This window comes from Zosterops lateralis (genome assembly GCF_965231275.1).
Source record: "Zosterops lateralis genome assembly, chromosome: 26".
NCBI classification, from domain to species: domain Eukaryota; kingdom Metazoa; phylum Chordata; class Aves; order Passeriformes; family Zosteropidae; genus Zosterops; species Zosterops lateralis.
Window position 1 is genome coordinate 5084481 of NC_139786.1, and position 22926 is coordinate 5107406.

Sequence of the window (22926 nt, forward strand, 5' to 3'; positions counted from 1 at the left end):
TTTGTCTAGTTCCAAACCCCTGGCTGGGACTGAGTTATGGGTGTAAATCAGCCTTCCCAAAGTCAGGGTTCAGCATTTCCCATAGTGTTCAGGGTGAGAAGGAGAAGGGAAATTCCCATATTTTTTCTAGTTCATTGAAACTGAATGGTGAAGTATTGTATGATCCTTGAAACCAAGATTCACCACTGAGTCACGTCTCTCCACCTACGAGGAAAATAAATAAGACGCGAGGCTGGAGGGCAGGAGGCTGCGGAGGGACCCGGGAGAAGCTGCTGAGCCCCTTCCCAGGGGTAGGTGTGACCCCAGAGCGGGGATGGAGGCAGGGAAAAGGGATGTTTTTATGCTTTTCAGACTAAAAAATGTGTGCCTGTGGATTTAATCAGAGCTGACTTCAGGGTTTCATCCTGTGCTATCATTGACTGGATATGGATTCTATGGATGGATGGATGTAGGACAAGAGCAAATGCACTCAGGTTGTGCCAGGGGAGGTTTAGATCGGATATTTGGGAGATTTTCTTCCCTGAAAGGATGGACAAGCATTGGAACAGGCTGCTGGGGAAGTGGCAGAGCCACTGTCCCTGGAAGGGTTCAAAACCCCAGGGATGTGGTGCAGGGGACACGGTTTAGTGGTGGACCTGGCAGTGCTGGGTTAATGTTTGGGCTCGATGATCTTGGAGGTCTTTTCCAGCCTTAATTATGCTGTGATTCTATGACTCAGCTGAATACGCTTTGAACTGTGAAAAAACCCAGGAACTTAATGTCTTCCTCCCAAAATATTCCATTTAAAAGGCAAAGATATCCCGCTGCAAAGCAAACTTCCTTTCCTAAATACTCCATTTACCAGAGGGGAAAAAATATCCCGTTTGGAAGTTTCCTAAATGTTCCATTAGACAGGAAAAGGGAGGCGGCAGAAGGGCCGGGGGTGCGGGGTGCTCCGTGCGGGGGTTGGGGGAGATCTGCGGGAGCGACGGGGAGCGGAGCGGGTGAGGCAGGTGGGGGGGGAAGGTGAGAGGGGCGGGCCGAGGCAGGTGAGGCGGGGCAGGTGAGGGGGGCGGGCCGGGTGAGGCAGGTGAGGCGGGGCAGGTGAGGGGGGCGGGGCAGGTGAGGCGGGGCAGGTGAGGGGGCGGGGCAGGGCAGGTGAGGCGGGGCAGGTGAGAGGGGCGGGCTGGGGCAGGTGAGGCGGGGCAGGTGAGAGGGGCGGGCTGGGGCAGGTGAGGCGGGGCAGGTGAGAGGGGCGGGCTGGGGCAGGTGAGGGGGGCAGGTGAGGGGGGCGGGCTGGGGCAGGTGAGGGGGGCAGGTGAGGCGGGGCAGGTGAGGGGGGCGGGGCAGGTGAGGCGGGGCAGGTGAGGGGGGCGGGCTGGGGCAGGTGAGGCGGGGCAGGTGAGAGGGGCGGGCTGGGGCAGGTGAGAGGGGCGGACCAGGTGAGAGGGGCGGACCAGGTGAGGCGGGGCAGGTGAGGGGGGCGGGCTGGGGCAGGTGAGGCGGGGCAGGTGAGGGGGGCGGGCGCTGGCTCAGCGCGGCCGCCGCTGCCCGAGCGCCGCTGCCCCACGCGCGGGCCCCGCGGGGCGGCCCCGAGCCCCCGCGGGACGGACCCGCCCCAGCCCCACGGACGGACAGACGGGCGGACGGACGGACACACGGACGGGGTGAGCTGTGCGGGGAGCGGGGATCGGGCCGGACCGGCCCCGGAGCCGCCCGGGCCGGGAGCTGCCGGGCGCGGCCCCGTCCCTGTCCCGTCCCGCGGGGGCTCCGGGCGGAGCGGGGCCGGGCCGGGCCGGGGCGGGGGCTCGGGGCACTCGCGGGGCTCCGTGCGGGGCTCCGGAGGCTGCAGCGCCCGGCCCCGCTGGAAGGGCGGCTGTTCTGGGGCGCCGTGCGGCTCCGGGCGGGCAGAGCTGGCTGGAAATGCCGATTTACCGCTCCGTGCCCTCGGCTCCGCCGGCCGCGCTGGGCTGGCCGGCCCCGGGCTGCGCCTTTCAGTCGGTGTAAAGCGGGGCCTAAAGTCAGGGCAAGGCTGACCCCCACCCCTTCATCCCCCGCGGCCATCGAGTGGCAGCTGTTACCCCCAAACCCCGCACTGTGTGTAACGACTCTGTTGCCCCTTCCAGTTTTCGGGGCCGCCCGGCCGTGCCGGGGCTGAGGTGGCCGGATTGGGGTGCGCAGACCGGGAATTCAAAGGGTTAATGGTGCTCAGGTGTGTCGGGGCAGCGCGGGGGGTGGGAGGCAGGAGAAGTGCAGAGCTCTGAAATGGGGGAGCCCCGGGTTCCTGGTGCAGGGAGCTGATTCAGGGTCCCAGGGAAATTCGGCCCGTTTCTCTGTGGGAAAGTTTGTTTGCCTTTGAAGAAATGAATACAGGTCCATGAAATGCAGGATAACAGAGTCAAACAGGTACCGAGCACGGAGCACGGTCTGTGGGTTCACAGCACTGAACCCTGAGAAGATCCTTCCATCCTCAGAGGCTTTGAGGGATGAGGTGGAGCAGGAACACTGAATGTATTTGGGTGTGGAACGAAAGCATCTGTGCAGCAGGGCTGAGTTGGGCCTCAGGATGGTTTTCCTGGTGCTCCATGTGCTGTTGGATTGTGTGGCACCTCAGCAGGGCCCTGAGTGTCACCAGGGCTCACTGGGGCTGTCCCTGACCTTGGTCACTCCTCCGCAGCCCAGGGGCTGCAGGCTGTCTGCTCCTTCCTGAGTTTGGGTTGTTCTTGTCGGGCTGAACGTCTCCAAGGAGAAATACTAATAATTAGGGCACAGGGAGTAATTACATCACTGACCAGAGATGCATTAGCAGCACAGGGACTTCTGTGGAAAAGAAATCCCTAATTATCCCTACACACCACCCAAACTGAGTGGGAATGAAGGGAGCTGGATAGTCGCTGTGTTTGTGCACTGAGAGAGGGCCAAGCCTGCCTTGGCACAGCCGTGAACGTGCACAGACATTCCCCAGGTGTCTGGCATTTAGGGGAACCCACCGGATCGAAGTTGAAGGTTGTAAGAGGCTGACTCACCGTCTGAGCTCAGCAATGGGATTCAAGTTGATTTGCTCTTAGTTATTGTGTCAACAAGTCATTGGTGATAAAAGGTCATAAAGCATTGTGGTGTGCAGCACTGACAGACGCTGTCTGCGGGCCCAGGGACAATCCCAGGCAGCACCCACCTTGTGACCCCCTGTGTGCCGGGAGAGGGGCACAAACCTCCTCTTCGGGGGGTTTGAATTTTACCGTGTGTGCACAGCACACGTTATTAGCAGGGACTGCTTGTAAGGTTAAGTGTAAAAAAGATTGTGGAAACTAGCTGCAGTAAGGGTCCTTCAAAATAACACCTTTTTTTCCTTTTCAAGAGGAATCAGTATCTGATTTTGGTCTCAATTCTAAGTCCAGGATTAACCTGGACTTTGTGTCTTAGCAAGCACACCTCTGAAGGTTTAATTCTGACAGCATTTGCAACATGGAGAAGCAACAGAGCAGAGTTTCAGGAGCACTAAAATAATTCTGATGATTGCTTCCTGATTTTTTGCAGCTCCTGGGAAACAGTCTGGTAATGTGCCCACACATTTTCAAACTATTATTTAAAGATGGTTTGCAGTTGAAGCTGAACATTTTCTTTGCAGAAAAGATAAACAGATAAACTGAGTTGTGTTTGGATTAATTTTGTGTGAGCACTTGCATCTGAATGGGATCTGCAGGTATTTGAACAAATCAAACCTGTTCCTAGACTAGTTCTTGGATAGGATTTTTTTAATCTTCTCCATCTCTGCTACCAGACACATTTTGCAACTCCTCCAGCAATATTCAGGGCTTATGGCAAAGGTTTTACTTGTCCTGTAACTGCTTTATTAAAGGGAATATTTGTAATTTCTCACCTCTGTTTCAGGATTTACCAATGAATATGGGAGATACACCTGCCGTGCAGAAATCCCCTCCCAAAATCTAAAGATACTGAATGTTGCCTCTTCTTAGAGAGGGACAGGCATTAATTTTGTTTGTTTGGCTTTGTTCTACACAAGGAAAACAGTGTTGGCTGGCTGCAATTGTATGAGCAACACAAGGCTACTTAACAAAAACATTAAGTAAACAGCACTCGATTTTTAGCAGCGGCGCAGGCAGGCCTGCAGTTCATGTCCTTCTGGATAAACATCCTGGTTATTACAGGTCAGTGCTGTTTGCCAATGATTATGCTGCATTCAGGGCATTCATGGAAAAGCCATAAAATGACTTTCAGAGTCTGTGTCTGTGGTGAAGCAGCCCCTGTGCCTCAGCCTGGCCCCTGCACCTCGGCTGGGCTAAAGCCTCCCAGTCAGGGTGAGCCTTTCTCCTCCTCGGTGTGAGTGTGACAGGGCTGAAGGAGCAGAGATCACATCAGCCCCTTCTCCAAGGTGTACGTGGAGGCTTTGGAAACTCTGCTGCCTGTTCTTGCTGTGGCTTGTTCGTGGCTTTATCTCCTGCTCAGGGTTTACAGCCCAGGTCTGCTCTGGGCTCGCCTTCCGTGTGCTCAGTGAGCACAAATAACACACTCTGGAACACCGAATGTGAGCTGTTGTCCTTGTAACAGTTCCTGGGCCCTGCTTAGGGAGGTGTGTGTGGCTCTTCCCGGCAGAGGAGTCACCCGGCTGAATCGGAATTGGTGGTTTCAGGGTGCAGTGCCATAAATGTAACAGCAGTTACACAGCACAGGGCCCTTTCTCGCTAAATTAATTCAGTTTCTTTGAAGCAAATGAGGCTGAGGTAAGCTCTAGCAGTGGCTCTGCTGTCCCCCCCTGCAGACCATGGCCCTCCACCCGCGGAGGGTGCGCCTGAAGCCGTGGCTGGTGGCCCAGGTGGACAGTGGGATGTACCCCGGGCTGATCTGGCTGAACCGCGAGGCCAAGCGCTTCCAGATCCCCTGGAAACACGCGACCCGGCACAGCCCCCAGCACGAGGAGGAGAACACCATCTTCAAGGTGAGCCAGAGGAGAGGGCGGGCATCCCACGGCTCTGGAACAGACACAAAGGGCTGGATTGTTGGCCCAGGGGCTGGACAGGCATCTCGGGAGCTATTTGCAGGCACATTCTATTTATCTGACCTCAGAAAAAGCCACTTTGTGCACCTGGATGCCAAGCTTGGCACTGCTTGAGATGGTGTTGAGTTCTTTAACCCTTTCCCACCACCAAAGGGTGGATGCTGTGGGACCCGTGGTCTCTGGAGGATGAAGGCTGTTGGCTTCATCTGCTCAGGCTGGGATGTCATCACTGGCTTGCTCTTGGCAGCAAACCATGAAATGCTGTTACATAAGTCTTAAGAGGTCCACCACAAGCTCATCACAAGCACTCATCGCTGCTGTCCCTAATATTCTTATCCCAAGGGATTCACTGTAACTCCCTGCACTCCTTTGAGGAATTTCTGACCTCTGTGTTGGAGGAATCTTGGACCAATAATCAGATTTTGGGGTGAGAGGGAGAGGCCAGCTGGATGTCTGTGGCTGCCCTTCCACTCCATTTTAACCAAGTCCATTCCTCCTGCATGGGCTCCCGGTCTAAAATGACTTCTGGTGTTGAATCCACAAAAATTTCTAACCCAGAATTGTGAAAATTCTTTTGGAATTTGGATTTGCATCTTTTTCTCCACTTTCTTTTAATGGGAAAAAACTATTAGAGTGGGAATTTCCTTTTTTTTCTGTTGTTGTTGTTGTTATCACGAGAGCTCTAATTAAGACTTCTGCAAGAGAAGGATTTTACGGTGGATTTGTTTGGAAGTTTGGTTTCCAATAAAAAGCTGCTCTGTGAGGAGGGCTGGACTGAGCTGGCTGTACTTTGTCCCCAGGCATGGGCCGTGGAAACAGGAAAGTACCAGGAAGGAGTGGACGAGCCAGACCCTGCAAAGTGGAAAGCCCAGCTCCGATGTGCACTTAACAAGAGCCGGGAGTTTAATTTGATGTACGATGGCACCAAGGAGGTGCCCATGAACCCAATCAAAATTTATGAAGTGTGCGACATCCCGCAGTCGCAGGGATCAATCATTAATCCAGGTGAGGGCCTTGCTGACACGTGCTGGCTCCTGGGCAGGCGTGGCTCCAAGGGAGCCCCTGCCCTCTCTGCATTAACTCTCTCTGCCCTTGTGCAGCAGGAGCACCTGCCAGCTGAAGCCTGTGCTTAAACTAAAAGGACTTTAAACCATGCTGTAGTACTAAAATTAATAAAGCTGTGCGCAGCTGTATGTTTTCCTGCTAAACAGTCCAATACTGGCAATACTGTGTCTTACTTCATCAATACTTTAACCTTTGCTTTCTAAAATTAGATATTAAACTGAAATTAGTGTGTTGTATGGATCAGATTTATCCTTTTTTACTGAAATTTGACAAATACACAAATTGATATCCAATATGAAGATGATATTTTTTCAGTGTTTCGTGCTGATCATCCACCCACAAGAATGTGTTTGTTTGCAGGTTCCACTGGCTCAGCTCCGTGGGATGAAAAGGATAATGATCTTGATGATGAAGAGGAGGAAGAATTGAATCAATCTCAGCATGTCCCAATTCAAGAGACATTTCCATTTCTTAATATCAATGGTAGGTGGCACAAAATAATGTATTAGTGAAGGTATTTGTTTGTAAATTGCTGCATGCTTGATTTATAAAATCTTGATTTATTGAAGAGTTGTTGCCTTTTTGTAGATTCTCCGATGGCTCCAGCCAGTGCAGAAAACTGCAGCTCTGAAACTGTGTGGCCAAAGAACGAACCTCTGGATATGGAAATGCCTCCAACAGCACTGCAGCACGACTTCTTCAGCAGCCCTGAGCTCTGGATCAGCTCTCTGCCAAGTACGTGCATGGGCTTGTAACAGTGCTTCTGCTTTTGTACTTTAAAACCCCACAGAAAATAGTGTTTTGCCTTTTTTTCCTGTGGCTGTTTGTGGGTGAGTGAGGAGAACTTGTGTAGTTTAAACAGAACTGTGTGAGGTTTAAGCATCCCCCATGAGGGCGGCAAGGCTTGTGTGGTGTCCCTGGTGCTGATGCTCCAGGAAAAGCCACACTGATGGTTGGTTTCTCTCTCAGTGACAGACCTAGAAATCAAATTTGAATATCGAGGGAAGGAGACTGGGCCCACGACGACCGTGAGCAACCCGCAGGGCTGCAGACTTTTCTATGGAGAGCTGGGTCCTATGCCAGACCAGGAGGAGCTCTTTGGGCCCATCAGTTTGGAGCAAGTCAAGTTTCCAGGGACAGAGCAGATCACCAATGAGAGGCAGAAGATCTTCACGAGCCGGCTGCTGGACGTTATGGACAGGGGACTGATCCTGGAGGTCAGCGGCCACGCCATCTATGCCGTGCGGCTGTGCCAGTGCAAGGTGTACTGGTCTGGGCCCTGTGCTCCCTCCTCCACCACCCCAAATCTCATCGAGAGGCAAAAGAAGGTTAAACTCTTCTGTCTGGAAACGTTCCTGAGCGGTAGGTAACTTCTGCTTCTGGAAGAGAGATTTGGACGTTGGTCGTGGCACTGTTGGACAGGGTGGGCTGCACTGGATGCACCAGGTGTGGAGAGTGGGTCAGGGCCACTGCTCCCCGACTTCAGGGGAGCTTGGAGCGGGTGTGTGGCAGGAGAAAGGCACTGTACGCTCATTTAATGCTCTGAGAGACATCAGAGGGCTTTGCTTTTAAAGAAAGCACTTCACGTGCAAGGAATGAGCTGTAACTGTGTGAGAGGTGGCAGAGGACAGTGTGTAGGTAAGGCTGGGGGTGATGCAATGAGGTGGGATGTCGTGGGTGTTTCCAGCCTAAAGAGGACAACCCTGCAGCACCCTGCTTTTCTTCCTAGAGCTGATTGCCCATCAGAAGGGACAAATTGAGAAACAGCCACCATACGAGATCTACTTCTGTTTTGGAGAGGAGTGGCCCGATGGAAAACCCAGGGAGAGGAAACTCATCGTGGTGCAGGTGGGGCTCTGGGGTGACATGTGCCAGCCTTCTTGGGTTTGGGATCAATTTCCAGGGATGCTGAGACCTGTTCTTTTCTGCTGTGGCTTCTGACACCAAGAAAACTCCAGTAAAATTGGTGGTTTGGGAGAGCAAACACAAATGTGACATATACTGAACAGAATTGGTTTGTGAGTGTGTTTTAGAGTATCGTGGAAACCATCTCTGCATTCAGGACAGGGCTTCCTGCAGAGTAACAGGGACATTCCATGTGTTTTTAGGCTAAAAAGGGACTTATTCTTCAACAGGTCATCCCGGTTGTGGCCCGGATGATCTACGAGATGTTCTCCGGGGACTTCACGCGCTCCTTCGACAGCGGCAGCGTGCGGCTGCAGATCTCCACGCCCGACATCAAGGACAACATCGTGGCGCACCTGAAGCAGCTGTACCGGCTGCTGCAGAACCACCAGGAGGGCTGGCCCATGCAGGCCCCGGCCATGCACATGGCGCAGCCACTCCCGGCACAGTGACCCGCCCTCGCCTGCCTTCCTTCCTCGGGCTTTCTTACCTTGTACATATACACAAGTGTTTCTTAACTTAGGGCCTTGCCTGAATCAATAAAATTTGTAAATCTTCTCATCTGATTCCACAATTGCAGCAGTCTGTGGTGCTTTCGTTTTGGAAGTGGCTCAGAATAGATGGGATTACAGGAATACTTGTAACTCCTTCACCCTTTTCAGCTGTTTGCTTAAGCAACCCCTCTGTATAAACCAGATTTTCAATTCTGTAATATTTTTTAATCTGCTATAACACACTGTATATAAACACTTGATCATTAAAAGGAGAGAAAGAAAATAATCTGTGCTCTATTAAACCTGCCTAGACAATATCACCTCGTCTATTTTTTTTCTCTTTAACTGGGCTCTAGCAGCAACCTTGAAGGATGATACTCCTTACAGTGTGGGGTTTTTATGGGGATGCATATACAGAGGCAGTGAAAATACATCTATAACAGAATGGGGGTGGAAGGGACCTCTGGAGCTCCTCCTGGGGGCTGGTAAGAATTGTTTAGATCTGTACAAGCCTGAGCATTCAGTGCTGGTACCCTGCTTTGTGCCAGGCTGCGGGCGCTGCCCCGGCCCGGCTCCCGGCCCTTCTCGCGGCTGTGCCGCTGCCCCGGCCCGGTTCTGGGCCCTTCTCCCAGCCCTTCTCCTGGCCAGGGCCCTTCTCCCGGCTGTTCCCGGCCCTTCTCCCGGCCCCGCCCGGCAGGAGGCGGCTCCTCGGGGCCGGGCGGAGTTGGGGCCCGCCCCGGAACCGCGGGCGCGGGGCGGGTTCCGCCGATGGCCGCGGGGCCGGTGGCGGTGCCGCTGCTGGTGGCGGCGGCCCGGGAGGCGCTGGGGGCCAGGCCCGGGGCCAGGCCCGGGCGGAGGCGGCGGCTGCCCGCGGCCCGAGCCCTGCAGGCGGCCGGGGAGGTGCTGGCGGTGGCGGCCGGGCTGAAGCCGGCGCTGCTGTGGGACTGCGGGGCCGCGGGCCCGGCCGAGCTGCGGCGGTACCTGTGCAGGCTGCGGGAGGCCGGGCTGGCCCCGGGCCGGCTCCACGTGCTGGCCGTGGGCGGCTCGGCGCTGGTGCTGCGGCCGGGGCCGGCCCTCAGGCGGGTCGGGGCGGTGCTCGGGGCCCGGCCCGTTCCGCTGGTGGACGTGTCCGCGGGCCCGCGGGGCCCGGCGCTCTGTGCCCCGGAGCAGGCCCGGGCCGTGCGCCGCCACCTCTCCGCCCTCCTGGGCCACCTGCGGGACGCCCAGGCCGCCGGCCCTGAGCCCGTGACCGCCAGCGAGGTCGTCCCCGGCGACTGGAACCTGTGCACCGTGGCCGGGGTGCTGCTGGGCTACCCCGCCGTGTACACCTTCGCCCAGGGCGCCGAGAACTGCCTGGCGCTGACCCCGCTCAGGGTGTTCACGGCCCGGGCCTCCTGCCCGCGGATAAAGGACGGGCTCAGCGTGCAGATCTGCTCGTTCAGCGTGCCGGAGAGCCTGTGTGCCCAGCTCAGCGACGTGCTGGATACCTGGGGCCAGGAGCTCAGGGAGGCTTTCAGTGCTCAGAGCGATTTTGTGGATCTCTGCATTTCCAGCGAGGTCGTGTCTCTTCCAGCGGTTGCCTTGTAAAACACGAGTGTACTCAGACATTTCATCCTTCTCGCTCATCAGGGACCGAGGCAGAAGATCCAGTTCCCGGTGTGGGTTGTCCCCTGCATCTCTCGTGGTCCTTGAGCACTCAGGGCTGAATTGTGACGGTCACCGCAGGCTGGTGGCAAAACCAAATACACGTTCTTTAAAAAAAGGAGTGTATGGACATGTGTGTTCCCAGCTGCTCTGCTGCCTCACTCCTGCCTTCCTGCACATCACACCCTGCAAAGTCAATGTGTATTTATTTGCAGTGGGCAGCTGAAGATTAATAAATGATTTGGACACCACAGTGCTTTGAATCAGTGAAGTTTATTGTAGGCTCCATGTGTGTTTACGACGTGTTTGTTATGTGTATATTACATATATATTTCAGGTGTATTTCCCATTGGAGGAGGTGTCATGGCCTGTGTGTCTGAGCCTGCACATGAATGAGGGGCAAGTGCTGCTGTAAAACCTGCACGGTGCAGCTGCTAAAGGGACTTTAAACCCCTGTCTCTGGTGAATTCATGTGGTGCTGGTAGCGAAAGGGAAATCATCTCCTGTGGCTGTGGGGATGCTCAGCCACAAGGGAGGCTGCAGGAGTGGGACAGAACAGGGCCTGGTGGGTGTGAGAATTGCTCAGGACACAGCAGGGGACTGTGCTAAAGAGCCCCCCTGAGCTGGGTTTCTTTGTCAGGTTAGAGTAAAGATGGCCCAGGACGAGTACCTCCCATTTAGGGAGAGCAATAAATACAGGAGGAGAACTTGAGGGCACAAACCCCAGGCAGGCTGGATGCCGAGGGCACGGGATGCCCTGTCCCTCTCACCACGGCAAGTGGTGGCCAGAGGGGCTTTGCCCCTCAGAGCCTCAGGGACTGGGCAGTGCAGCCTCCAGCAGGAACAGAGAAATAAATGAAAGCAGCCGAGGGAAGGGGTGATGTCTCCGTGTTCATTGTCTGGAGTGAAGCCAGCTCAGGATACAAACCCAATGTGCACACACAAAAGAGCAGACAGTAAGCTGAGGTCAGGTTGGTTTTGGTGAAGCAGAGGTCAGTTCCTGCAGTGAAGTCAGTCATCACGGAGCTCCTTCACAGGCTGGAACTCAGCAGGAAGGTGGCGATGGCCACTGCTGCCACTGCCACCAGGAGAGGGATCCAGGGGCCGCGCTGTCTCTGCCAGGAGAAGCTTGTGTTACAAGGAGGGTGCTGGGGGATGCCACTTCTCATCCCAGCCCAGCAAACATGTCATTCATCCCTCTGCATGGCACAGAGGAGGGGGGAATCTGTGTAGCAATGTGTCTGTATAACACAGGCCATTCTGGTGCACCAGCCAAACTGGTGCTGAGTAATATTACCAAACCACCTGCAGTTTTGTTTTTAGAGCTCTAAGGAATTTGCCAAGGTTACTGAGAAAACAACAGGATCAAAAAAAAGAAAAGAGCCTGAGAAACTGTCTGCAAAAACTGTAAATCCTGGACAGGGGGAGCACAAGGTGAGGATGGACATTGAGCAGTTGGATGTCCTGGAGGATGTGCCTGCCTCAGGGAGAAGCAGCTCGGCCAACCCAGAGATGCCCAGGTGGACAGCAGACCTATAGAATCTGTATCTGCCATGCAATGTGAACAATAAACAGCTTCTGTTGGGATCATATTGGTTCTGTTACTCAGTGCCCCATTTCCCCCTGCCCTGGGGGATGCCGCTTCTCATCTCAGCCCAGCAAACGTGTCATTCATCCCTCTGCATGGCACAGAGGAGGGAGGATCTGTCCCAGGCCCATGGCAGTGCTGGGGTGGGAATGGGTGTAGCCCTGGTTCCGTGCCTGAGATGTTTTAGTTTTCTGAAATTCTTTTCCCAGAGAATTTTCTGTAAACAGGAAAGATGTTTTTGTAACTGTACTGTGTTATTAATTCCTTTTCCTAAGAGGGACTTCTTCTTGATGTCCTTTTGCTCTGACCAATGTGAGTGAAGAAGTTTGCCTTTTTGTCACCAATTGAATTGGTCTGTGTGAAGTAGTATAAAAGGGAGACACATCCCAAAAATAAAAAAAAAATAATTTTCAACCTTCTGAAGCTCGAAGTCTGTGTTGTTACAGTGTAAAACAGCACCAGACGGGGCTCCCACCTGTGCCTGGCTGCCGTGGGAGCGGTTGAGCTCGTCCCGGCACTGGCGCAGCCGGGCCAGGCAGGACTGGTACTCCTCACTCAGCGCCTCCAGCTCCCTCCGCAGCTCCGAGCACTGCGAGCACAGCGAGGGGCTCTCAGCAGGGCGGGTCCCCTCGGCTCTGTGCACACCCAGGCTGGCCGGGCTGCTGCAGTGGCTGCAGAGCTTCAGCTGCACCCGGGCATGGCCCAGCTCTGCTGCCTGAGCATCCTCGTGTACCTGCAGGGACAGAGCACAGCTCAGAGTTACTGCAGCGTGGTGCTGGGGCAGTGCCTGCCTGCCACCATCCCACTCCTGCCTGGCTTTGCACAGCCACAGCACGGGGGGAAAGGAGCATCAATGATTTTTATGACTGCAACAATGTGGAGGTCAGGAAGATGTGGAATGCAGACTCCTGTCAGGGTTTGCCCCTCAATCTGAAATTCCTTCTGCATTTCACTGATCCTGACAGCAATTCCTGACAGTCCTTTTAACCCTCTGAGAGGTGGGACACGTAGGACAGATGCCTTGGCTGTGCTGCACAACCCCAAAACTCAGGGATGGTATCTTTTCCTGATCACCCAGATGGAGTGACAGTATCTCCCTGACATTTGGATGAACAGAGCATAAGGCAGCAGCTGTGGAAGGAGCTGCCTGTGCCCAGAGGCTTCAGGAAAAAATGAAGGCACCTGGGTGTCTTGTCCCCCCCTCTTCCTGTGTCTGTCTTTATAAACCTCTCCTAGGAGCTTGTGGGTGATACCTGATGGTGCCCTCAGCCCTGTGGGTTAGTGTGATAAGCTCCTCTCCTGTGTGGCTCTCAGCTCTACTACAGTAAGTTATAGATTACTTTTTCTATAAGTCCTTTTTAGTAAATCCTTGCTGGCTGAACACTGCTATAAGAATTGAGGGTTGGCAGAAGGCTGGTTTGATGGTAAAGTGTGTGAAAAAGGCTCTAAAGCCTTGGCTGCTTGGGGTTTTTTGCAGCCCAGATGAAAAGGCATTCCTTGTGTTAGCAGGCCCTTCCTGTTATTTTTGTTGTAATTGTTGCAAGCATTTTCTTTTTCTCCTCTCCTTCCTTTATGCTCAGGGGCTTAAAGTGTGGCTTTGGCTTTTCCCTGTGAGGCTGCTGAGGCTCTCCTGTCTGTGAGAGCAGGAGTTGGGTTTGTGCAGGGAGAGCTCTGCTCCTGCAGCCAAGGCTGCTGCAGCCCTGTCTTTGTGTCTAGGCGCTTCACTGGGGCTTCAGGCAAGGGCGGTATCAGGATAAAAATTTAGGGCAGATAATCCTTGCAGGAGCTTTGGTGCTGGTGTTTCTGCTGGATCTCTCACACCAGCAACAACTGAGTGACTTCCTCACCTCGTTCTCCTTTGCTGTGAGCTGGGATGTCCTTTTCTGCATCTCATCCTTCAGACTTTCTGTTCCCTCCTCCTCGGGGAGCTCTAACAGAGCGTTTTGTTTTTCCTTGGCAGGAGTGGGAGGTGGGGTCTGTGTAGTGAAAACCTGGTCTAGAAAACAGTCAGGCTTCTGATGAGAAACAGCTCCAGGCTCTGGGTTGGCTTTAGCTCTTGTTTACTCAGCACAGTTTAAGGATAATATTTGTGTGCTATGCAGAAAGCAGAAGACACAGGAGCTGAGTTTGTTATCACAGGCCTGTCTCTGCTGTAGCTACAAGTTCATCACCTTAAGAGCAATGTTTCTAGGCAGTTGCCAGAAATGGAGGGGAGGGGGAGTTAAAATGCTGGTTTTATTACTTTCTTTTTGTTAAGCACAGCTGTAATTGCAGTTATAAACTGGAATGTGTTTTGTTTGGAAAAAATATGGTGTAGCCACTGAAGTAGAACTCGCAGTGAAATCCATTTATTTTGTAAAGTGTTTGCCATCATAAATACATTTATGTTTTAATGTTAGCTAGCAAAACCACTCATTCTGTGTAGCTCTAAAATAACCCTTTTTTCTAAACCACTGTAGACTTTTCCTAGGGTCAGGGCTATGCTCCTGTGTCCAGGGAGTGCTACGTGGGGGTTACAAAGTTTGCTGACCTTTCCTTTGCACCGTCACCTCCTGGCTCTTCCCTTGGTTGTTCTGGTTGTGGATCAAGCCTGGGAACACAAAAAGCAACATTATGGTCGACAGCCCTAAAGGAGGTCTCTAACTTTGTGCATTTCTGTGTTACTTACTCTGCAAATGGCTGATTGTTTCCTCCAGTGTTGCCTTCTGCTCTTGTTCTTTTTGCAATTTATCTGAAATAAGGATTGAAGGAAATCAGGGTTGGTGTAAATCTCTGCATCTTTATGCGAGGGTGGTACTTTTCTGTTCTCCACATGTGCAGAGTGGAGCAGATGTTGCCTGCCCTGGACTTTCTTCTCTGAAGGGATGTGATTTTTAGCTGTTTATTGCCCTTTCTTTTTTGGCAGTTTTTTCTCTCGTGCCTTGTGTTCAAGTAATTTACGGTTTATTTTAAAGCTGCTCATGCAAGACCTGTTACAAGATTAGAACTGCAACCCACTTTCTCTTCCTTAATTATGTTTGCAATAGGCATGTGTGAGTTTGAAATAACGCGTGTGAGTTTCCTGGCCCGTGTCTGCAGTGGTGCTTTAGGACACGCTCAGCTCCCGGGCTGCCAGGGGGGAAAGGTCCCGATTCGAGCTGAGGACACACTTCAGGTATTTATTTCTTTTCAGCTCTCCCATTACATCCTTTCCTCTAGCGAAGCCACTTCTCTGAACTCTTCAGTCCAGTCAGGAACAACTTTTGGAGGCCTTTGGCACTCAGAAGTGGCAAGCCGAGGTGTGCAGCACATCGGGAGCGAGCAGCCCTGAGCACGGTGGCTTTGGGAGCACTTCCCTTGTCCCCTCCGTGTTTTTGGAGGCAGAGCCCGCCCCGTTCCCGGCCCGGGTACCTTGGATGTGTCGGATGCGGCCGGCCTGGCGGTCGTTGTCGCTGCGCAGGGCGCTGGCCGTGTGCAGCAGCTCCGTGCGCTCCTCCCGCAGCGCCCGCACCTCCCGGCTCAGCCGCTCGCTCTGCGCGTCCGCCCGCTGGGCGAGGGGCACACGGTCACAGCCTGCTCGGCCTCGGGAGCCCATCCCAGCCCATCCCGGCCTGCCCCCGACCGCCTTCCACCGGCCCCGGGGGCTCCGAGCCCCGTCCGGCCTCGGCCACTCCGGGATGGGGCAGCCGCGGCTGCTCTGGGCCCCGCAAAATCCCTCATTGCAGAGGGAGCTGCTCCTGCGGGGAGCCCGCCTACCTGGAGCTCGCTCTGCAAAGCCTGGAAACTGTTTTCGAGCTCGGTGTGCGCTGCGGTCACCCTGGTCAGTTCGGCTTTGAGGGTGGCGTCGTGCTCCTTCCAGAAGGCCAGGTCCTCCCGTGTCTCTGCCAGGCTTCTCTGGGGGGGACAGCAGGGACCCGGGGGTGACCCAGGGAATGGTGCCAGCCTGCCCTGGGTGACACCAGCCGGGCCCTGCTGGCTCCTCCAGCACCAGGACACACAAACCCGTGTAGGGCTGATGCCACCTGATGGTCAGAGCCAACACGGGAACACATTCCTGTGCTTGGGATAAAACTCACTCGTTTTCCTGTAAATACCAGTTATCCTCTGGGTCAAAGTGATTTGCTACCTCTTGGGGAAAACCTATTTTCATATAAATGAGCAACTGCAGAAAAAACAGCTCTGGAGGCCTGGTGCCCTCTGTGTGTGTGTGCAGAGCAGGGGATGGTGGGGGGAAAGGGATGGCAATTCAGGCTGACAGACCACAGTACAATTCCCCAGCTGTGAGCTGTCTCTGACTTGATGTGCAGCTCCTTCAGTGAGCGTAAGTTGCATTGAAGCTGCTTTGGGCTTTGCTGAGTAGCTAAAACTTCATATTTTTTTTATCTTTTCTGCTAATGGTAAGCCTGTAATCACCTTTCCCTGACATGTGGGTTTTCTTTGTCACAGTTGGACTAGATTAAAGCCAAGCCAGCTGTAAGACATGTTGCTCACCTGAGAGCTTTGCAGCTGCTGTTCTGTTTGGAGTTTGTCCTCCAGCATCTTTTGAAGAGCCTCTTTTGCCTTCTGCTCATAGGTCTGTTTCTGGTCCTCCATCTCTATCAGGATCTTCTTCACACACTCCTTTGAGTAACTCTTTAAAGAAAGGAAGCTTGAAGTGCTTATCTGTCAGATTCCTGACCTTGCTAAACCTGAGCATTAGCAAACACGGAGTGTGTAAGTGCTACTGCTAAAGTGCTGTGAAGCATTGCTTCAGCCAAGAGTTAAAGTCCTTTTTGGATAAGTATCTAATCAGATTGATGTAGAAACTGAGACCTGATCCATTTACACGGCTTGGTTTTTGTTTTCCTGCCTTTCCTCACCTGTGTTTGTCAGTGAATCAGACATTACCTGGGTGCAGGCGTGCAGCTGATTCTCCAGCACCCGTAGTTTACACCTCAGCTTGTCTTCGTTCAGCTGACCCTGGGGAAAAAGCAATTGAAGTGAGATGTGAAATCATGAGCTGCACAATGTGCTCCTGATGTTTTTTGTTGGGTTTTGATTCATTTTCTCCCTTCATCTGTAATCAGATCAAAGTCTCTTCAGTGCTCAGAGCTCAAGTAAACCTGCCCAGCCTCAGAATAAATGGGATATGGGGGAAGTAAAACTTTTATGGATTGAAAGCCTGTCCTGAGGCAGCTTCTCTGGTTACTGAGTGCAGGTGCTGGCAGTGACATGACAAGTTTGGAGCGAGGGGATTTGGGGTTGTTCTGGCTGGCTTTGGCAGGAATGCAGCTGCTGCCTGTCCCCACGGATCCCCTCCTCTCTGCTTGTGCTCCCTCCAGCTCCAGCTGCTGGAAAGGTCTTGTCTTGCTCTTTTCTTTAGAAAATAGGTTGGGTCTGTGTTGCAACATCTGCAGTTGGGCAGGGGGATGGAGGGCAGGGGTGATGATTCATTTTCCTCCTCATCATCTCTCGGTGTTAGTCAGGCTGCTCAGGCTTTGTGGAAGCAGAGTGCATGCAAATTCAGATAACATTTCTAGCAAAGAGTTCACGTAGGCTGTTTTTCCACCAGCAATACTGAGAGCACCAATATCCTCTCTGCCCACTGCTGCTTGAAGTCACGACTCTTAAAAAGAAACTCCTTGATGTTCCAGGAATAGCTGACAGACCCAAGCAAAACCAGACTCCCTGGTGTCTCAGCACTGTTTAAATTTGCACAGAAGCACGTTTACAGTCACAAAGATGAAATCTTCCCTGTTCGGTTGTTGGTGCAAAGAACTAAAAGCTCTTAGCAAGTAGGTGGAATTTTGAAAAGCAATTTTAGATGTGCAATATCCTGCCTGGTTTTCCTCAGCTCTCCTCCTCTGCTGTCTGCACAGGTTCCAGCTGCTGTGCAGATGTGGCTGTGCCATGTTTGAGGCAATCAGGCCCGTCCTGGGCTTTGCAGCAGAAGTCATGGAAGGGTTTGGGTTGGAAGGGGCCTTAATCACAACAGAGACCCACTGAGCATCATCCTGTTCGTCTGGCAGCATTTCTGCATCAGCTGAGCAAGTTTCACAGCTGGGGAGGATTTCAGGCACAGACCCGGGGTAGGAAGGTCTCTCTGACCTCCAAGTGAAGTTGTGGGAGGGGGAAGGAACCAAATGCTTTTTCCCAGACACCCTCATCCTCCTGCAGAGCCTTCCCTTGCCCCATGGAGCCACAACCAGCCATGAACAGCACCTCAGGAATGACCCTGTGGCCATTCCAAGAGTCACTGCCACATCATCCACAGGCATTCAACAGCTCATCTTTGATATCCAAACTGTTAGACAGGGTTAAAAATGCTGCTGCAACAAACATTTGGCACCTCACCTGAGGCTGGGAAGGGGCAGCCAACCCTCACTTTCCATCCATCCCTCCCTTTGCCAGCACCCCCTGGAGAAACACCCCGGCCCCACCTGCCTCGTGGAATCCCCTCTGAGCAGCGGCATCTGCCTGTTGGCTCCAGCACTGAGGGGAGTTTTAGGCTGATGAAAGGCTGAATTTAGGCTGATGAAAAGCTGATTTTAGGTTGATGAACAGCGGCGTGCCGGAGGCAGCAGCAAAGTCTCTCCTGCAGCAGGGGCAGCGAGCAGCAAGGGGCACCCACCTGTTTGTAATCTGAGGTTTCGTGGCCACTTCCTGCGAGTTGTGGCTGGGTGTTTTTTCCTGCTCACATATTGAAGGAGCGAGCACAGGCGGAAGTTTCTGAGCACAGGATGTCTGACACGAGTTTTGTATCCCCTCGCCCAATCACTCTCTTCTCTGCCCCAACAGAGCTTTCAAACCACTTTTTTATTTTAATGCCACAATGGCATGAATTATTTGATTTCATGATCCCATAAGAAAGCCTTGCTGTTGATCTGAAAGCAAAGTGCATTTTGCAAGAATCTCTTGGGGCACAAAAGTGAAAAATTTAGGCCAAGTTTCCCCTTTTCTCCTGAGTATGTCCCACCCCTCCCTAAGCAGAGAGGTGACAGCAAGGCAGGGGAGGTGATGAGGGGTTCTGCAGCTCTCTGGTACCTGCCAGGATTTCTCTGATGCCTGAAGCAGAGTAGACAAAAGCTCCTGTAAAATCACCATCTTCTGCTTGAGCAGCAGCTCCCGGTGCAGGGCCTCCTGTGGGCAAGGGGGACATGGTCAGTGGGGGACAGCCCAGAGCCCCCCAGGCCCTGCAGGTCTCTTGACTTTTTTGGCCGTGTTAAAATTGGGCTTTTAGCAATATTAACACTAATTTAAAAAGTATTATTCTTGATAAAAACCAGCTGTCCCAGTGGGTGCTGAGCACTGTTTGGTACCTACCTTCAGGTAGTTGGAGAGCTGTACCATTTCCTGGAAGGGAAAGGGCAAATGTTTTAAAATAGGGTTGTTTCAGTCTATAAACATGTAATGAACTTGCTACAAAAATCTAAATATTTTCAAATGAAAGTGATTAAACAGCCGATATTTGGGTGGAGAAGGAGAGCCTGCTGGGGTCCATTGGGTTAGTTTTTACAGGGAAGTGGAAATATTTCCACAGCAGTTTAACTTTCAGGATTTCCAGGCTCATCATCACCTGTGCTTTCCTTACCTTATTAAAAACTGCTACTCCCCAGCTGAAATGAAAAACAAAGTGTGTTACTGAGGTGTCAGGGAGGGTCTTCAGCCTGGCCACCCCCTCCCCAGCTGGGCTGTGAGTCTGTGCATCAAACCTTGTCCCTTTTGGAGGGGGAGCACTTTCGGGCTTGGGGAGCTGCTGCCCTGTGGGAATTCCCAGGGACAGGGCAGGAGCTGCTTACTCTGTCTGCTGGCTCGAGTCTCTCACTGCTGAGCTTGGCTCTGGGAGGGTCTGGGTTCCTGTGGAAGCAAAGTAAGAGGGTGTCAGTGATCCCCCTGAGGGGCTGTGGATGTTTTTTGTGAGGGTGTCCATCTCTGCTCCCATTTTCCCAGTTTAGACAGTGTCCAGTGACAGCTCAGTGGGTAGAAGAGGCAAAGAAATGTCCTGCTCTGGTGGACAGAGAAGCAGCATGGAATTGTCCTGCAGTGAGGTCACTCCCCTGGCTGATCCTGGGACAGCAGCAGGGCAGCCCTGGGGCAGAGCAGCTGCTCAGCAGCACTGGTGGTCAAGCTGTGGGTGGTTTTATCCATCCCCAGGGTAAATATTCCTAATTCCTGCAGTCTGCAGGGAAAACTCAGACTGGACTGGGGAGCTGCCAGCTGATCCCAAACAGCTCCATGGAGACGCGAAGGTGGGAAGGGAACGTTGTGTTGGGGAAATCTGAGCATCCCTCACGTACCTTGGGTGTTGAGAGAGTCCCCTGGTCCCCGGGGGGTGCTGAGGCTCAGCAGGGGCTGAGCAGGGGGGAATGTGGGGCAGCTCCTCGGGTGCTGGAACGAGAGGGCAGCTGGAGTCAGTGTCTCCCCAAAACAGGCTGAGGGCTGTAGGTGAGGGGCAGCAAGGAGATACCAAAGAGCCATGGCAAATCCACAGGGATCTGCTGCTGTGGCAAATCCACAGGGATCTGCTGCTGTGGCTGCAGCAGCTGCAGAGCTTTGTGGCAAAGTGGGGAGCAGCCTGAGTGTTGGGATGGGGGAACAACACCCCCAGAATGACAAGGTGAGCAGGAGCTGGGCCCTGGTGTGGGTCTCTGCTGCCTCAGAGCAGAGGTGCCAGTTCTGCTTCCCCGGGCTGGGGCCTCGTTGGCCCTGCCAGCTCAGCAGCTCAGGCCTCTGCATGTCAGTGCTTGTTGCAGATTCCTGGGGCTGGAGCTGCTGAACCAAGTAGCAGCAGGAGGTGGGTGATTGCTCTGCTCACTCTGGTGCTGAGCAGGTTGCTTGAGGTGTGTCTGTGTAAATCACCTCATACTCTGCTGTCTCTGCTCACACAGCTTTGTGAGTCCCCAGGCTGTACCAGGGAATTTTGCACAGAAATACATTTACAGTGAGATCTGTTTGGCTCTGCCTGGGGTGTTTTGCACCCCTCCAAAGGTGTTTTTGAAGGCAGGGAGTCCTTTGGATTCCTACGTGCCACAGGGTGGGTAATGAGTGCCAGGGAGTCTCCTGCCTCCTCCACCCTTCCTGCACACAGCGCAGGTGATGGAGGGAGGCCAGGTGGATGCAGCTCACTTTTCAAGGGTAAAAATAATTTCTGTAAGTGTAAAACTGCAGCCTGGCAGCAAAACTGTGGAGTTGTACTGGGAGAAATGGCAGAAAAATCTCCACGTGTTTCAGAGCTTGGCAAACGGGAGAGGAGCAGGGGGGGTGACTGTGTTTGTAGGGAAATGCACATTTTTGTCTGCACACTCTGCATTTTGGCTGTGCTTTGACTTGGATGCTGGTGCTCTGGTGGTGGCTGGAGCAGGGCAGGCGTTACCCGGAGCGGGCTGAGCTCTGAGCCCCAGGGGAGGTGTTACCTGGACCGGGCTGAGCTCTGAGCCCCAGGGGAGGTGTTACCTGGACCGGGCTGAGCTCTGAGCCCCAGGGGAGCTGTTACCTGGAGCGGGCTGAGCTCTGAGCAGGGCAGGCGTTACCTGGAGCGGGCTGAGCTCTGAGCCCCAGGGGAGGCGTTACCTGAAGGATGCTTGGGCTGGGCTCCACCCGCGAGAAAGGCTCCGGAGGGGTTCGTGCCTCGGGCTGCTGTCCCGGCAGGGTCCCCCCGGGCTCGGCCGCCAGGTTTCTCCTCCTGAGGAACTCTGCCTGCCGGGGGCTGTGCGAAGGGCGCGGGGCGGGCCGGGCGGGGCGGCGGCAGGTGGTGACATTGTTCCTGCAGCGGAGCCGCTCCCGAGCCTCCTGCCGCCGCTCGCTCCGCTCCTCGTAGCTCTCCCCGGGCCGCCGCCCCGGCCGGGCCCTCCTGGGCATGCTGGCCCCGGCCCCGCGGGGGCTCTGCCCTGTGAAACCAGGGAAAACACGGGGCCTGAGTGAAAATCAGCTGTTTCTAGGGTTTGATGGTGGTGGGGTATCGGGCAGTGCTTCTGGAGTGCCGTTTACGTGCAGAATGCTTCCATGCTTTATAGTTTATATTAAAATTTGCTCTGTAATTCTTCTAACTGTCCTTGTGGTAGCTGTGGGATGCTCAAAGGTGGTTCCTGGTGCTATCTTTTACTGTAGAGGCCTCCTTTGAGGGCGAGCAGCATTTTTGGGGTGGGCAGCTCTTGCCCTGGCTGGGGAAGGTGCCCACTGCTCCAAATGCTGAGCGTTTTTCAACTCTTTTTGCTCCATTTTAGAAAAGGCCCGGTTGTGTGTCCTGCTCAGTCTCCACTCATCCATCTCTTCCCATCAGGAAAAGCTCAGCCCTCTCCCACCTGTGCTGCCTCTGGCCTGCCCAGCCTGTCCCAGGGCCGTAAAAGCCTCAGTTCACCAAAAATGCACTGCAAAGCAGGATAAAGCTTAGAGGAACACAGTCCATTACTCACCCCGGGCTGAGCAAACCGTTGAGGCTTTCTTGACAAGCTAATTCTCTATTTCCTCCTTCTGCTACCCCAAATTACCCTCTCTAATTAAACATGTCCTCTATCTTTGCTTTCCGAGCTGTTACACTTCTTCCTTCAAGGGAAAGCAGAAAAACCCCTGTGCTCCTTGCTGGCTCACGTTACACTTTCCCAGGGCAAGTTTTGTAGGCTGGAAAGAAAGGAGAAAGGTGCCTGGTGCTGCTTTTAGCCTGTGCTCCCCTCCAGCCCCAGCAGCCCGGCGCTGGGGGTGCTCCAGCACTTACCTGGTGCCAGGGTCCTGTCCTGCCCCTCGGGTGCCGTGCCGAGCCGGGTGTTGTCGGGCAGGAACACGCCCCAGCTGCCCTCCTCATGCCACCCACCTCATCTTGTGCTCTCCTTTTCTCGCTGTCAAACAGGAAACGGTGCAGCTGCGGCCGAGCCCCGGTTCCTGTGTGTGCTCAAGGCTTATCTCGGGAGCCCCAGTGTCCAGCCTGGCCCTAGGCAGAGGCAGCAGTTATCTGTTGGGGCATCCCCCTTTGCCGCTCTGTGACTCAGAGGCTGAGCCCTGGCTCGTGGAACTGCTCGTGGCACTTGGGGACGGAGTTTCCCCGCGCGGCTTTGGGGCAGAGAAATCCAGCCTTGGGGAAGTACAGTAATGCTATTATTGTAAGGCTTCTCGCAGATTGGAAAGAGGGGAAAAAAGCGTGTTTTGGCAGCTGAGGAGAGGTCAGGAATGGCAGAAATTCATTAAGGTCTTTAGAGAAGTGAAAGCTTCGTTAATGCAAATCGGGAGGAGGTCGGTTTAGCCAGCTGGGCGCTGATAAGGGCGCCGGGTACTGATAAGGGCTC

The 22926-nt window shown here is 53.8% G+C and overlaps 3 protein-coding genes across 10 annotated transcripts; 2 read left to right on the forward strand and 1 right to left on the reverse strand.

Annotated features, from left to right (window-relative positions):
* The first annotated feature begins 1310 nt into the window (after nt 1-1310).
* IRF6 (interferon regulatory factor 6) lies at nt 1311-8777 on the forward strand. 6 transcript variants are annotated; one of them, XM_083878281.1, is made up of 8 exons: nt 1311-1329; nt 4760-4936; nt 5797-6001; nt 6422-6544; nt 6650-6796; nt 7031-7423; nt 7791-7909; nt 8197-8777. In XM_083878281.1, exons 2-8 carry the CDS (start codon nt 4763-4765, stop codon nt 8416-8418), a joined length of 1383 nt encoding a protein of 460 aa, XP_083734407.1. In that variant the 5' UTR covers nt 1311-1329; nt 4760-4762; the 3' UTR covers nt 8419-8777. The 6 variants fall into 6 exon arrangements, with proteins under 6 accessions (XP_083734407.1, XP_083734406.1, XP_083734405.1 ...); XM_083878280.1 differs by lacking the exon at nt 1311-1329 and adding an exon at nt 1404-1421; XM_083878279.1 differs by lacking the exon at nt 1311-1329 and adding an exon at nt 1427-1439.
* A 451-nt stretch (nt 8778-9228) lies between these two features.
* Nucleotides 9229-10051, forward strand: LOC310919160 (UPF0739 protein C1orf74; the record flags this gene model as incomplete). The annotated part of the gene is made up of 1 exon (XM_083878360.1): nt 9229-10051. One exon carries the CDS (start codon nt 9229-9231, stop codon nt 10045-10047), a length of 819 nt encoding a protein of 272 aa, XP_083734486.1. The 3' UTR covers nt 10048-10051.
* Nucleotides 10052-11082: 1031 nt separating this feature from the next.
* TRAF3IP3 (TRAF3 interacting protein 3) lies at nt 11083-22857 on the reverse strand. 3 transcript variants are annotated; one of them, XM_083878359.1, is made up of 16 exons: nt 22362-22857; nt 21221-21537; nt 19948-20038; nt 19450-19507; nt 19242-19266; nt 18974-19003; nt 18695-18790; nt 16559-16630; nt 16163-16303; nt 15428-15565; nt 15083-15218; nt 14361-14423; nt 14223-14282; nt 13540-13688; nt 12168-12425; nt 11083-11219 (listed from the first exon to the last, which is right to left on the reverse strand). In XM_083878359.1, the coding sequence occupies exons 2-16, from the start codon at nt 21506-21508 to the stop codon at nt 11136-11138; spliced, it is 1689 nt and encodes a 562-aa protein (XP_083734485.1). In that variant the 5' UTR covers nt 21509-21537; nt 22362-22857; the 3' UTR covers nt 11083-11135. The 3 variants fall into 3 exon arrangements, with proteins under 3 accessions (XP_083734485.1, XP_083734483.1, XP_083734484.1); XM_083878357.1 differs by having other exon boundaries at nt 11115-11219; nt 12108-12425; XM_083878358.1 differs by lacking the exon at nt 11083-11219 and having other exon boundaries at nt 11236-12425.
* Nucleotides 22858-22926: the final 69 nt, after the last annotated feature.